The sequence below is a fragment of the Balaenoptera musculus genome, chromosome 1 (genome assembly GCF_009873245.2).
Source record: "Balaenoptera musculus isolate JJ_BM4_2016_0621 chromosome 1, mBalMus1.pri.v3, whole genome shotgun sequence".
NCBI lineage: Eukaryota > Metazoa > Chordata > Mammalia > Artiodactyla > Balaenopteridae > Balaenoptera > Balaenoptera musculus.
The window spans coordinates 21,152,414-21,168,090 of record NC_045785.1 but is presented as its reverse complement, the minus strand read 5'-3'; the positions used below and the strand labels follow the sequence as shown (position 1 = coordinate 21,168,090).

General features: G+C 50.8%; 1 protein-coding gene across 2 annotated transcripts in view; it reads left to right on the top strand.

Annotated features, from left to right (window-relative positions):
* The window catches only part of SLC9A1 (solute carrier family 9 member A1), a 50,576-nt gene extending 45,586 nt beyond the window's left edge, over positions 1-4,990 (top strand). For both annotated transcript variants that reach the window (XM_036831407.1, XM_036831351.1), the window contains exons 7-12: positions 152-222; positions 341-514; positions 747-861; positions 1,015-1,116; positions 2,435-2,507; positions 3,130-4,990. In XM_036831407.1, the coding sequence (XP_036687302.1) occupies positions 152-222; positions 341-514; positions 747-861; positions 1,015-1,116; positions 2,435-2,507; positions 3,130-3,467 (873 nt within the window). In that variant the 3' untranslated portion in view covers positions 3,468-4,990. The remainder of the gene's footprint in view (positions 1-151; positions 223-340; positions 515-746; positions 862-1,014; positions 1,117-2,434; positions 2,508-3,129) is intronic.
* Positions 4,991-15,677: the final 10,687 nt, after the last annotated feature.

Here is a 15,677-nt window from a genome sequence, read left to right as displayed (position 1 = left end):
GAGGTATAGGTGCCACCTCCTGGCTGGTCCTGGAACTATAGGGCTGGGCTGAGCAGAGCTGCACTAGGGTGGAAGGGGGGCGCCCATTCAGAAGTCTTGGTAGGGGAGGAGCCCAGTAGTAAGGCTTGACCTGGCCCTGGGCCCGTTTCAGTTCCTGGACCACCTTCTGACAGGCATCGAGGACATCTGTGGCCACTACGGCCACCACCACTGGAAGGACAAGTAGGTGGCAGGCCTTGTGGGCAGGAGGGTGGGGAGGGGCAGGTAAGGGTCTCCCGGGGCCTGGGCATCAACCCATCCCAGGAGGTGGCTTCATCCATGTCCTCCCTCCTCCCACCAGGCTCAATCGGTTTAATAAGAAGTATGTGAAGAAGTGTCTGATAGCTGGCGAGCGCTCCAAGGAGCCCCAGCTTATCGCTTTCTACCACAAGATGGAGATGAAGCAGGCTATCGAGCTGGTGGAAAGTGGGGGCATGGGCAAGATCCCCTCTGCCGTCTCCACCGTCTCCATGCAGTGAGTGCTAGTGGCCAGCCCTGGCAGCCTCTGCAGGCGCACTGACCCCTCGACACCCACCTGGAGCAGGCCCCCTGGGGCATCCTACCGGGGTGGGCGGGAGAGCTGCAGGGCCACACTGAGGACCTGAGGCTTGGCCCACCCTCCCGGCCATCCCCCGGGGACCCTTCTGGCCCAGCCCAGCAGGCCCCAGGGTCCCAGGAGTTTTCTCATCTATGCCCCGTTATCCCAGGAACATCCACCCCAAGTCCCTGCCTGCCGAGCGCATCCTGCCAGCACTGTCCAAGGACAAGGAAGAGGAGATCCGCAAGATCCTGAGGAATAACTTGCAGAAGACCAGGCAGCGGGTGAGGAGCTCCTCCCCACCCGGCCCCCCCTACAGCAGAGGAGCCCCTCCGCCCCCTCTCTGCTCCAGCCCCGCCCCACAGGCCCAGAGCTGCCCAGCCCCTCCCGGCCCAGCTTCTGGGGCCTGCCCTGCCTGACAACTGTTTCTCCCACAGCTGCGGTCCTACAACAGACACACGCTGGTGGCAGACCCCTACGAGGAGGCCTGGAACCAGATGCTGCTCCAGAGACAGAAGGCCCGGCAACTGGAGCAGAAGGTGTGTCTGGGACTGGAGCTGGCTCCCGCCTTTCTCCGGGAGCCTGGGTTCTTCCTCTTCCTGCACCGCCACCACCAGGCCCTTTTGGAGATAGAGCCACTCCGATCTGGTTTTTTGGCCTCCTCCACTTGTTTCAAAGGCTGAGCCCCAGGGCGGGTTCCAGAAAGCTGCCTTCTCTCCCCCTTCCCCGCTCAGAGCAGCAAAGAGGCCCCCTTCCCCATTGTGTCCTCAGGCATCAGAGCTAGAAGAGTCTATCCATGTGCTCTAACCCCTCATTTTCTAGTGAGAAAACTAAGGCTCAGGGGAAAGGGACCTGTCCAAAATCACAAAGCAAGGCACACACGCCTTCATTCATTTGTTCAGGAAACATTTGTGGAGCGGTTCCTAAGTGCCAAGCAGCAGAGTATCCTCCGTGAATCCGGTGGTGAATTGGCCCAGTCCCTCCCTTACGGAGCTTCTCATGCAGTAGCCCGTGCAGGACAGGAAGCGCAAGGGGCCCTGAGCACCTTGAACAAGGAAGTGGTCAGGGTATGCTTAGGGATAAGAGCCACAGGGGAGGGAGTGTGGCAGAGGGAGGTCCAGGCGGAAGGAAGAAGCTGTGCATAAGTTCCTGACCACAGACTGAGGGGGCTCAGCTTTCCAGGAAGCTTGTTAATGGTGTAAGGGTTTGAGCTTTATTCCAAGGGTGTGGAGAGTCATGAAGGAGGGTTCTAAGCAAGGGAACGACATGGGAAGCAGTGGGGGTGGCCCGGCTTAGGGCAGTGGCAGGGGGAGGAAAGGAGCAGGTAGATTCAAGGGACATTTAGGAGGTGGAAGCAGCAAGACTTGGTCACCACATTGCGGTGGGACTGAGGGAAGAGGAAAAGGAGTCAGGGGTCATGTCTAGCCTTCCATTGGGGTAGTCGGGAGTGGTGGCTGAGAGAGGGGACACCGAGGAAGGAACAGCTTTTGCAGGAAGATAAGAAGCTAAGTTCAGTTTCAGCGTGTTGCATTGAGATACCTGGGGGCCATCCAGGGCCCAGGTGACACTCCTGAGTTGACTCTCTGAGTCTGTACCTCAGGGGTAGGTGTGGGCTGGAGCTAGAGTCTGGGCAAGTGTCACCGTGGGAGAGGCGGGGCAGCGAGGGGTGTGTTCAAGGCCACCCCGGAGTTTGCAGAGCTTGGCAAGAGGCTGGACCAAGCCCTCAGGACCTAGCACTGGCCCGGGCAGAGAGGGAACGGGCACCCCAGACACACCAAAGGAGGGTGTGGCCACTGGCCTTGGGCGCCGTCCAGAGGGGCCGCCCAGTCTCACCCCTGTCTGCTCTTCCTCTGTCAGATCAACAACTACCTGACGGTGCCGGCCCACAAGCTGGACTCGCCCACCATGTCGCGGGCCCGCATTGGCTCAGGTAAGGCAGGGCGTAGGGTGCTGGGCAAGGGGCCTCAAGGCTGGGCACACAGTGCCACCATCCCGAGGATGAGGCTCCAACAGGGACGGGCCTCAGAGAGCCCGCGGGGAGGACGGGCTGCTCCCTCCCTGACCTCCTCCCAAGCTCCTCCTACATCGGGTAGAGTTGGGGGTTCACCAAAGGGGGCAGAAGAGTGGCCCTGCTGTCTTCCCCAGGGACAGAGCGCTCCACGTGGGGCTCCTGCTGAGGAGCTGGGTGCCTGGCAGGGAGGCTGGAGGCGGCTGCACCGTTGGGATCGCCAGCGTGTGGGGAAAACAAGGGCAGACCTTCCAGGACCCCGGTGGCTCAGGAGGGAGCCTGAATTCTTGGTCTGAGGAGGGACTCCTATGGGAGCCCCAGGGCTGAGGAGGGGAACACAGTCCTACCTCTCAGACCCCCGACCGAGGGGAAAAAAAGCAATCTGCTGTGTTGACAAGGGCTTGGAAAGGCCCCTGTGGAGTGATCTGAAGCGCGCCAGGATTGCTGAGGTTCTGTAGGAGTTGCTGGCACGGGCTGAGGTGGGGCGCACGCTGGGCAGGGCTCAGGGACAGAAGCCAGCTTGTGCCTTGCTCTCCGTCCCCAGACCCGCTGGCCTATGAGCCAAAGGCCGACTTGCCTGCGATCACCATCGACCCAGCCTCCCCACAGTCGCCCGAGTCTGTGGACCTGGTGAACGAGGAGCTGAAGGGCAAGGTCTTGGGGCTGAGCCAGGATCCAGAAAGGGTGGCCGAGGAGGACCATGAGGACGACAGGGGCATCATGATGCGGACCAAGGAGCCCTCGTCCCCAGGCACCGACGACGTCTTCAGCCCTGCGCCGAGTGACAGCCCCAGCTCCCAGAGGATACAGCGCTGCCTCAGTGACCCAGGCCCCCATCCTGAGCCTGGGGAGGGAGAGCCTTTCATCCCCAAGGGCCAGTAGCACTGGGGCCAGCGGGCAGTGCCCGTCCCACCACAGACTCTCCCACCAGAGCAGGGGCCTGCTGGCGGGGCTCCCCTCGTCCTTCCCGACCTGGATTGGCCCTGCCCCTCCCCCTGTCGCATGGCAGCTGGGCCCATAGCCCCCACCGCAGCACGGCTCCCCCTGCCTCCTGGGAAGCGCCCTCCCTCCCACCAGAACTGCCTTCCCAGTCCTTTGGCAGACCTGCTGGGCTGAGGCAAACCCTGCCCTTCCTGATCCAAGCTCTCTCCCATACCCAGACCAGGGCCTCTGAGTTTCCCAGACCTCAGAGGGCCCCCTCCCAATCTGTCACCCTCCTCATTGAAGTCAATCTTAGTTTCTAACCAAAGAGCCTCTGGCTCAGCCTTGGTCCCTCCTGGAAAGGGAAGGAGCCGAGGCTTCTGTTGGCCTAAGCCAGGCCCTCCGTTAACAGCGTTAAGACTAGGGGACCAGGCATCTGACTGGGGGAGGGATCGGTGACCCATGGCCATCCCACCCTCCTCCAGCCAGCTCTGTCACCCTGGCCAGCCACCTGACCTGTCCTTACTCAGAGCTGCAGGCTGAGGGCATCTCTGAGCTCTGTCTGGAGCTGGGGCGCTTTGGACGATGATATGACTCAGCTCTCCAAACTGTGCTCCAGCGGGGACCACTGGGCCCTTCAGGGGCCGCTGCCAGGGGCTCCAGAAAGTGCTGCCTTTTTATCTGTTTTGTTTGTTCACACTTCCATGTATGATTCTGTTTGCACAGAGGGCATTCCTGTTTTTAAAACATTTCTGAAAACCTCTAGCTGAACAGAGCTCCAGCCATCCTATTCTGGAGCATTAGCCATCCTCATTTGTGCCTGTCTGCCCAACACTCTCCCCCAAAACAGTCCTCTGTCCCCAGGGCTCTGATTTCAGAAGTGACCTCACCCGCTCACATACACACCCTAATCATGATTTTCTCTAAGTCACAGACGCCGGGCCTCCTGGCACCTTCTTTCTCTTGGGCCTGACCCTCAGTTCCCGCTGGCCTGTTCTTTCTCTCATCCCTCTCCACTCCCCCATTGGCTCCTGGAACCTCTCTTATAAGCACTGCACCCAGCTTGCTGTGGAGCCCCGTCCTCAGGGGAGGGGCCTCCCCTGAGCATCTCCCACCGGCCAGGGCTGGTGGGTGGGCTGAGTCCTGGGCCCCCAGAGGCCTTTGCTCACAGACACACACTCCTATCCCCACTGCCACCATGGGCCAGGCCCAGGCCTCCTGGTGTCTGTCCTTCTCCCAAGGGTACTCCTTTCCCCAGGATTGTGCAATAGTCAGAGCATCCCCCTTCCCAATGGACTGGGCAGTGGGTGCTCATCTGTCCCCCCTCTTCTCCATGTAAGTGCTGTTTTGGGCAGGAGTCACCATGCAAGGGTAACGTTGACAACCATGTTCAAAGCCACCACAGCTGCTGCCGCTCTGCCGCCTGTACAGAAGAAACCGAATCTTTTTCATATTCTAATAAATCCGTGTGAGTTTTTGATAGAGTCGAGGGCTGCTCCCTGGGGACCAGGGACTTGCGGGAGGAGGGTGGCCCAGGGGCCTGAAGGACTTGGCTCAATGGCCAGCACAGAGAAACACTTAATCCATGTCAGAGGTTGGTGTGGTTATTACTGTGGGTCCAGCACCAGGAATACAGCTGTGAGCAAAGCAAGACGCTCCCTTCAGGCTCCTTCAGCCTCTGGGGAAGAGCAACATTAATCAGTCCTACCAGGAAAACCCGTGTGTGTGTGTGTGTGTGTGTGTGTGTGTGTGTGTGTGTGTGTGTGTGTGTGAATGACAGTGAGGGGAGGAAGGGGTGATGAGGAGGACTTTCCTAAGTGATGGATAGAACTACAGGATGAGCCGAGGTTAACCTGGTGAAGAAGGTTTCAGAGAGTGCCCACATGTTCTAATTGGGAGCTGCATGTGGGAACACCCTAGGATCTGAGGAAAGGCTGATGTGGCTGGGGCAGAGAGTGACAGGAGGGGAGGCGAAGATGGGACCTTGCAGCCCATGGTCAAGATTTTGGTTTATACTAAGGGCAATGGAGAGGCTCTCCGCTCTAAAGTGGGAACAATAACCCCTGGGTGAAACGTGCTCAGGAGTGAAATGGGCTCAGCACCAGTGCCCAGTGGGCTGAGTTCAGCTGAGGTTGGATCCCTGAGGTGCATTTTCAGGAGCTGGCCGCCAGAGGGCAGTGAGGCCTTGGTACACACACCCGGCACCCTTGGAACCTGCTCTGTGGAGGAAAGCATCTCCTTTGCCCAGACTGGGACCTGTGAACAGAGCTGGTTTAATCCATAAAACCTGAAGTGGTCCATGCCAAAAGGACCATACGGAGGGACCACACAATCCATTTCTGTATCAGTGTCCCAGCTAGAAACGGATGGTACACTCAAAGGGTTACTGAAGAGCCTTCAACTATGGAAATCTTTACAGAGGTATGGGCAGGGTTAAGGGAACCTACCAGGGATGGGACCCAGGGGGTTCACATTACAGGAAGCCGTTACAACTCCTAGACCTGAAGAGCGAAAGGGGGGAGTTGTTACTATGGGGGCAGGGGGGTGGGTGGGAGGGGATGCCCTGCTGGGGCTGCAGCCATGGGGAGCAGAACACAGCCTCTGCCAGGCAGAGCCAGGGGATAAATATTCTGACTTGGATCCTGCTGGTGCCTCCCCTTGGTCAGACCCATCTGCAAGCCAAAAGCGGAGGCACCTGAGTGACTTCACTGAGTGTAGTCCACAGAGGTCAGCCTTCCAGGAATGGAACAAGGGGAGAGTAGGTTTAGAGGGGAGACAGGGTATCCAAGCAGAGCAATTCCTTACCCCCCCCTTCTCCCCCACCATTCACTCTTGTCCTTGTTAAACTCATGTTCCTATTGCTTCATGGTTACAGAATTTGTTTGGGGTAGTGAAAGAGTTTTGAAAATAGATCATGGTGATGGTTGCACAAATGCCACTGATTGTTCACTTTAAAATGGCTTGTTTTATGTTATGTGAATTTCACCTCAATACTTAAAAAAAATTAAGGGGTAAAGAAAGCTCATCCCTAACAGGGAAAAACAGTCTCACCAGCCACCATATCCTTGACATCCTTCAGTCACACTCACCTGGAGCCTAACTTAGTCATCATCAAGGCTCTTTCAATCAGACAGCAGAGGGGGGATAACAGCAGAAGCCTGCTCCACCGCTTCTGTAGCTGGTCAGGAGGCCTGAGTTAGCAGTCACGCCTTCTTCCTCCCACCCCTTCCATGCTCCTCTCACCAGCTGCCAGCACTTTGGCTGATCTGGTTCTTTACCAGGTGTGTGTGTGTGTGTGTCCTAAGTCTTTATTCCTATGCGATTCAGTTTCTTATTGGTCTTTGGTTTATTGGGTTGCCGTTTCCCACTGTTGTTATTAGACATGGGAGATCTGAGAGGTACCCAGTGAATCCTCTGGATTCCAGATGTGGCCTTCCTGCCCACCCTCCCTTTTCCAGATTCATCACTCTGTCTGGTACAGTTGATGCCCACTCTGCCTCTTAGTTAAACAACATACAGAGCTCAAAATGACCAGAAGGAAGACTCTACTTCCAGTTTCAAGGAACCACATCTGTGTTGCCTGGAGAAAGTATTCCTCCCTTGGACACTAAGGACTCCAGACCCACTGAACAGAAAGTTGAGAGATGGAAAGCAAAAATTCCTCCAGGAGGTGAATTGGAATAATAGTGAGAGGAGCCACCTCCACTTCCACCCCTTGGTCCCTGGGCCTCTGCATTCTGCCTGTGAGAGAGGTGGAGCCACTGATTTTAAACTTATACTGCATCCTACATGTCAATAACCTAACCTTGAAGGTTGCTGTCTCCCAGCTGGCGCTGAGGGTTTCTCTATCCAGTCAGCTGCTTTTGAGCAATGGGGCATATTTTGTGTCCAGTACGTTCCATGGGTGAGACCATTGCTATGTGCCCTTCACCATAAAATGAAAATAGGCAATGTGTGGGATAGCATAGTGATGAATAAGCAAGTTCAAAAATGATGAGGCTGGCAGAAGCACTGCAGGCAGGGACGCCAAGTCCAGAGCAGGAATACATATTTATTACCATGAGGTCATAGATCCTTTACGAAGGAAGGGGACAATCAACCTACCAATAGGTAAGTAGCTGGTCCCCCTAGGGCAGTGGTTCTCATATTTTTTAGGTCTCAGGATCCCTTTACACTCTTCAAAATTATTGAAAAACTATACTCTTAAAAATTGCAAAGGGTTTTTGTTTATATGGTTTATATCTATTTTACTGGATTAGAAATTAAAGCTTTAAACTATTTATTTAAAACGAATAAACCCATTACATAGCAACATAAATATAATATTTTAATGAAAAATAACTTTCAAAACAAAAATTGTGAGAAGGGTGGCATTATTTGACATGTTTGCAAATCTGTTTAGAGTCTGGCTTAATAAAAGAGAGCTAGATTCTCAGATCTGCTTCAGCATTCAGTCTGTTGTATACACGTCGTGTAGCCTCTGGAAAATTCCACTGTACACTCATGAAAGAATGACAGTGAAAAAGGCAAATACTGTCTTAGTATTAATAAAGTAGATTTGACCTCATAGAACCCCTGGAAGAGTCTTGGGGACCCCCAGGGCTTCCTGCTCCACACTTTGAGAACCATTGCCCCAGGGAATAGTGCCATACAGGGAACTCAGCTTGGTCTTTGCTGCTGGCAGCTTGGGCACTCAACAGTGCCAACTGCCCAATCAGATTTGGTGAGGGAAATCTGTTGAGTCTATGTGTACTAGCTTTATATGGCTGCTGTAATAAATTACCGCAAACTTAGTGGCTTAAAACAACACAAATTTATTATCTTACATTTTGGGAGGTCGGAAGACTGAAATGAGTTTAACTGGGCTAAAATCAAGGTGTCAGCAAGGCTGCAGTCCTTTCTGGAATCTCTAGAGGAGAATCTGTTTTCTTGCCTTTTCCAGCTTCTAGAGGCTGCCTGCATTCTTTGGCTTGCTCCCTCTTTACATCTTCAAATCCAGCCATGGCCAGTAGAATCTTTCTCACCTCACACCGCCCTGACTCTGACTCTGCCTCCTGCTTCCACATTTAAAGACCCTTGTAATGACACCGGGTCCACCCAGGTAATTCAGGATAATCTCCCTATTTTTAAGGTCAGCTGATTAGCAACCTTAATCCTATCTGCTACCTTAATTTACCCTTTGCCATATAAAATATATTCACAGGTCCCTAGGATTAGGACATGGACATCTTTGGGAGGTCATTATTCGTCTACCACACTGTGAATAGCCCCTATCCCTGCCATCATGGCCACTCTGTATGTGGGCCCATTGAGCAAGAACCAGGGTAGATGGGGAAAGAAGTTGACATCAACAGGATAGGGCATCTTGTCCACCTAATCACTGAGACCCTCCCTCACAATGGATGCCCTCTCAGGACATCTGTGTGGGTTAAAAATAACTTCAACACCTGTGCCCATTTCAAGCAATTCATCCATATCTCTTTCCCTTAGACCTCTTAACACTTCATCACCCATCTCCCAATCTTCTTATTTTCAAGTCCCTGACCAGCTAGTCAACTTGTGAGCCACTGCTCATGAATCAGAGTAGATCTGTACCTCTGGTCATCTCTCCTTCCATGCAAAATGGACAATCAGTATAACCAGAAGTTCTGCCCATAGAGGATACCTCTTCATCACTGTCTTTTAGAGACACTCTGAGTGTGGCTTTAATGTGGCAGTTATCCATTTGTGGCTGGTGCTCACATACCATGCAGACTCATTTGGAAACCATGTCTGCTTTTTCCTCCATGATAACTGGCCATAGCAACTTCCCGACCTTTGGGTTGAGAGAGAAGCGGTGAAGCACTAAGAGTACCTACCACGGGAATCTGAGCCGCCTGTTCCTGCAATTTCCTTGTGCCTTCTGGACTTGCTCAGACCTGATCTCATATATACTATTTAATAATAGAATGTTGCCATGCATGTCTAATTTGATGATTAGATGGATCAGAAAATGTCCAGTTCCGGTTGCATGGGTCACTTGGTGTCCCACAGTCAGGCATTCAGTCTTTATCATGCCCAGCTCTGAGCCAGGAGCTGTTTTTAAGTGGAGAATAGCTATTGGCAGAAGAGGGCATGAATTAATCCAAAACCCTAAGGGTCTGTAACTGTACTGCAACTCTCCTACTGGAGCTTGTCCCTACAGCATCTTTTTCTGCCATAAACTTCTAAATCGTAAAGCTCATGTGACAGGGCAGCTTGCTCTGCAGTCTGGACCTGCTGTAGAGTCTAATCTTGCTGCAGGCCTCACTCAAAACTTGCAGTATTATGGGTTTTTCCAGTAAATGGGTAGAACAGCATGACTAAATGTAGTATATATTGCCTCAAAAATCCAGAGTCCCATCAAATGTTTTGCCTCTCTCTTTGTTGTAGGTAGTATCAGGTTCAATAACTTGTCTCTCATTTTGGAGGAGATATCCTGACATACCCCAGACCACTGGCTACCCTAGAAACTTCACTGAAAAGGCATTCCTCTGAATTTTTGTGGGATTTATCACCCTTCCTCTGGCATACATGTGTTCTACTGAGAATCTAAAGTGCTTGCAATTTCCTGCTCACTAGGCCCAATTACCATAATGTCATCAATATAATGGACCAGCATGTTTGGAACTATGTCAAGATGATCAGTTTCCCTTTGGACTATATTATGGCAGAAATCAGGAGAGTAAACAAAGCCCTGAGGTAGTAGAGTGAAGATATACTGCTGTCCCTGCTACACAAAGGCAAACTAATTCTGATGATCTTTACTTAGTGGAATAGAAAAGTTAGAATTTGGGGTCAAAGATGTACACGAGGGCAAGAGTTGTGTTGATTCGTTCCAGTAAAGATTTCATGTCTGGAATCACAGTTACAATTGGCATCCCACCTAGTTAACTGTAGTAATTACAGTAATCTATAATTAATTACAGTAATCTATAGTCTTTCCTCAAGACCCAACTGGTTTTTGCACCAGCCAAATAGGTATGTTAAACTGAGTCTTAATAGGAGTGACCCCCCTGACATATCTCAGAACCTTGATGGTGGCGCTAATTTCTAGAATTCCCTTAGGGATGTAGTGTTGCCTTTGGTTTGCTGTTTTGATGGTGGGGACGTTGCCGTTCAGGGTCTTCCATTTGGCCCTTCCACACCTAAGTGCTCTTTTACCATGAGTCAGGAAATCAGTGGTGGGATTCTGCCAGTTAATTTACAGACACAGGATGGGTCTGTGGTCACATTGAGCTCACTCAGGCTAAAAACGAATTGAAAGCCTTGAACTCATGACTCAGTGCAAGGGTGGACATTCAAAAAGCCTCCAGAATGACTCTGAAGGAATCTTTGATCTCTGGTAGTCACAGAGCAGATATAACAGAGGACCAAGTCCAGGCCTTGATGGTCAGGGCCCCAGGGTTGCAGAGCCAGTTAAATGTGCAACCCTACCAAGTCTCTTATGCTAATGGAAAGGCACTGGTTAAGAAAGAATGGGAAGCCCAGGCATGGGATGGGGACATTTGGTCAGAACTTGGAACCCCCAACACCTCCTGAATCTTCCTCGTTGGTGAAGGCAGCAACCCTACCCCGCCCCGAGCCCCCACCCCCCGCCTTCAGTCTGAGGAAACCAGCCTTCCTAGCATAAATATCCTGCAGGGACTTCACTTGGGACAGTTTCCTCACAAGGGATGCTGATTTTCCTCAGGATGCACTCCATCACCTCTCATTGCCTCTAGGACCATAATGAGAATTCTATCCCATTTAGTCCAGTTCAAGGCTTTCAATCTGTTTTGTTTTGTTTTTTTCCTTTGTGTGTGTTTCCAAGGGCAATCAGATGTAGAGTCAGAAGGCCACTCCCATCTTTGTAATCACTTCTGTCACCATAGTGACTAAGTGTCATAGCTACTTGATCTCCCAACATCTTACCAGTTCATGTCACGCCACCACTGGTCATAAAGGCAGTAACTGCGATGCCGCAGATAACCATCATCCGTTACCCCCGTCAAGGAGGCTGTTCACACACTAATCAAGATGTGTGAGCCACCCAATCCCAGAATCCCAGAATCCCAGCCAAGAATCTGTTTCCCGAGGCTATTCTGGTACCAATTATTGTAGCAGTCAGGGCACTGGATGGAAACAGATGGCACATTTAAAGGGGTAATTGAAAAGGGTTTGATGAAGGGATTATTTCAAAGTAGTGGGCACAGTTAAAGGAACCAAGAAAGGCTGGTGAGGTACTCAGGAGCTAGCAGCGGCAGGTAGCTTCACCACCCAGGGAGCAAGGGACGGTCCCAGAACCTGATGAGAGCTGCAGCCTTAGGAAATGTCAGCCTCTGTTGACCACTGCAGAATGGAGAAAAGTGAAGAGTGGACCGGTACTGGCACATGGAGAACGCCAGACATGATGCATCATTTTACAGATAAGGAAACTAAGCCTTAGCTGCCCTCGTGCAATTCAGCAAATAGTCTCGGTGCGGGGTGTGTGTTGGTGTGGAGAGACAGAAGCACAGAGCCCCATCCTGGAAGAACTGGCAGCCTGGTGAGGCAGACACACTCAGCCTCATTTCCTCGTCTGTAACAAAGGATTCCTAATTATTGCCCACGTCATAAACTCAGTAAAAGGATCATGCCGGTGAGATCCAGGAAAGCAATTTTCCATCAAGGAATATTTTTTGAGGACCCATTGTATGCTGTTCTCTGTGCTCAGGGAGAGGATGGGGGGGTGGAAGTGGACACTTGTAGATAGTTGAAGCCCACCTTCTTAGTGCCCAAGGTGTCCCAGAGAGTGATGTAAGGAAGAAAGACCAAGGAAATTGAACCCAGGAGAGGGAGTCCCTGAGTCCAAGGTGGAAAGTCTGGGAGCTGCAGAGAAAGAGAAGGGGGCAGCCTTGGTCAAGCATCTCTGGAACTGTTTCTCCTTCCACATCCCCAAGGAGCCCCTGGTACCAGCCTGCATCGTGGAAGGCGGAGGGGGAGGTCAGGGGTGGCTCTGAAACAAGGTGGCAGGTCATAAGGGAAGACTGTGTTCTGATGTGATCTCCGTCTGCTGGGCTGGGTGTGTGCCCCGGAGGACACATCACCCAGACTCACTGTTTCAGCAGCCCACCAGCGCTGGGTCCACTGGCTGGCTTTCCAGGCCCACCATCCAACCCCCAAGGTCCCTTTTGCTTAGCCTGTTCCACTGGTTCTACTTCGCTGTAGTGTCTGAATTTGAGCATAAACAGCATGATGTGAGCTGTGTATTAGTTTAAGCTCTGCTCCAGGGAGCAGACAATTGCTCTGATTGGGAATTCACACTGAGAGGGAAGAGGGTTGGAGGTTATCAGCTCTCATTTAGCCAGAAGGGCCATTCTCCAGTCCTGACCACTGCCAGAGCTTCAGCTTATTTTATTTCCCATTGACCCCAGAAGCTGTGACAGTTAGCACACTGAATATTAGAAATGGGTCTCACTGAGGGGGAGGGATAAATTGGGAGCTTAGGATTGACATATACCCACTACTATATTTAAAACAGATAACCAACAAGGACTTACTGTATAGCACAGGGAACTGCTCAATATTCTGTAATAACCTAAATGGGAAAATAATTTGAAAAAGAATAGATATATGTATATGTATGACTGAATCGCTTTGCAGTACACCTGAAACTAACACAACATTATAAATCAATGTAGTCCCATATAAAATAAAAACTATTTTTAAGTCATATTTACACTATACTGTAGTCTATTAAGTGTGCAATAGCGCTGTCTACAAAAACAATATACATACCTTTATTGCTAAAAAATAAAATAAATTAAAAAAATTTTTTAAATTATAGAAATGGGTCTCATTGATAAAAATAGTGGTGTCAAGATATATGGATTGGCTGGAGTATCATAGAAACACTCCACTGTCCTTGCCTGAACAGGGAATAAAAAATCCAGCTACCAACAGCGGTTGCCTGTGTGGTTTGGGGACTGACCGGAAAGGGGAAAGTAGGAATTTTGGGGGTGATAGAAGTGTTCTATATCTTGATCAGGGTGTTATCAAAACTCATTGAATTGTACATTTAGGATGTGTGCATTTTTTTACTATGTGTAAATTTTATATCCATTTAAAAAAAGATATCAAAAAATCTGGGGCTTCCCAGGTGGCACAGTGGTTAAGAATCCGCCTGCCAATGCGGGGGACATGGGTTCGAGCCCTGGTCCGGGAAGATCCCACATGCCGGGGAGCAACTAAGCCCGTGTGCTACAACTGAGCCTGTGCCAGTTGATCCCGAGAGCCACAACTACTGAAGCCCTCGAGCCTAGAGCCCGTGCTCCACAACAAGAGAAGCCACTGCAATGAGAAGCCCGCGCAACCCAAGGAAGACCCAATGCAGCCAAAAGTAAATAAATAAATAAAATTAAAAAAAAAAAAATCTAGCGACCAGCCCTGAGTTCACATCCTGGATAATTCACCCCTGCAGCACTCGCTGTTCTGCTGCTACTTGGGAGGCTTCTGGGAGCCTGGCTGGTTAGAAGTCAGCCCAGTCCCACAGCTAGAATAGCGTCCCATTCTCTGCAAGTTCACCATTCGTGCAAAGGTGAAACCAACCATGGGTTGGTGGGGCAGATGGACAATAAACAAGTGCACACATCAAACAAGTGCCCTGAAAGAGACGGAGGGAGCACTAGGAGGGGACCCTTTAGATTCATCGGAGAGCGAAGGGCTCTCTGAGCTGGTACCATTTAAACCACAGCTGAAGGAAAGAGGGAACCAGCCCTGATGAACAGTAGAGAGATTGTTTGGTCAGAGGGACGGGCAGGACGATGACATTTTTGAGAGCTTCAGAGAAGGCAATGGTCAGATTACACAGACCACAGACTTCATAGGCCAGGGGGGAAAGTGAATTTTTTTTTTTTTTTTTTTTTTTGGCCGCTCTGCGAGGCATGTGGTATCTTAGTTCCCTGAGCAGGGATCAAACCTGCACCCTCTGCAGTGGAAGATGGAGTCTTTACCACTGGACCCAGGGAAGTCCCAGAAAGTGAATTTTATTTGAAGTGCATTGGGAAATTATTCACATGACTTAAGCAGGAAAGTTATATTACCTGATTTATGCTTTTAAAGGATTCCTTTGGGCCATATGGAGAATTGATTTAGGGGCTCTGGGATGGAAGTAGGAAGTAAGGAGACTAGAACAGTAGTCCAGGAAAAGGTGACAGAGGTCAGGACTAGGGTACAGACAGTGTTGATGTGCAGGTGTGTGTAGTTTAGAGGTATAATGACAGACCCTGACAGGCTGTGTATGAGAAGTGAGGAAAGGCAGGGATCAAGGAAAACTCCAGGTTCCTGGCTCTCTGACTGGGTGCGGGTTGGTGCAGTCACCCAGAGGGAGAACAGGTTTGGGGAGCAGGAAATCCAGAGTTCCCTTTAGGACACGTTTAGTTTGAGATGCCAGTGAGAGAGCTGAATGAAACTATCAGATAAGTTCCCACAGAAATGAGTCTGGAGCTTGGAGAAGAGGTTTGGGCTAGAGATAAAATGGTGTGAGTCTTTCAGTATCTAAATGGCGTTTAAAGCCACATCACCAGATGAACTGACCCTACCTAGGGAGACAGTGTGGATAGAGAAGCAAGGAGCTGAATTCTGCCACCAACTGGTGAGTTTGAAGAGGATCGTGGGCCTCAGAGGAGATCAGAGCCTTGGCCGATCAGAGCCTTGCTTTCAGCCTGGTGAGACCCTGGACAGAGAGCCCAGCAAAAACCTGCTGGACTTCTGACCCACAGAAGCTGTGACGCAATAAATCTGGGTTGTTTTAAGCCGCTAAGTCTGTGGTTGTGTGTCATACGGAATAGAAAGTGAATAGAGATATGTGTCTTGTTTCGTTGGGCGAAACGAGAGATATTACAGATATCCGTGAGCTATTGGAAAATGACCCAGTTGAGAAGAAAACACTTTGAGAATGTAAAAGAGGCGGAGATTCAGAGCCAGACACCCTTGAGAGAAGCGGGGCCAGCTTCTCCAGGGCCTGCAGAAGCAGGTGGGTTTGCAGATTTAGTGGCGGGAAGATGAAACATGTCGGTGTGATTGAAGGCTTTAATTCTCTTAGGAAAAAATGAGGCAAGGTCACCAAACAAGAATGAACCTAGGAAAGGAGGTACAAATTTTGAAGAACAAGGAAAAGAAATGAAACTGTAA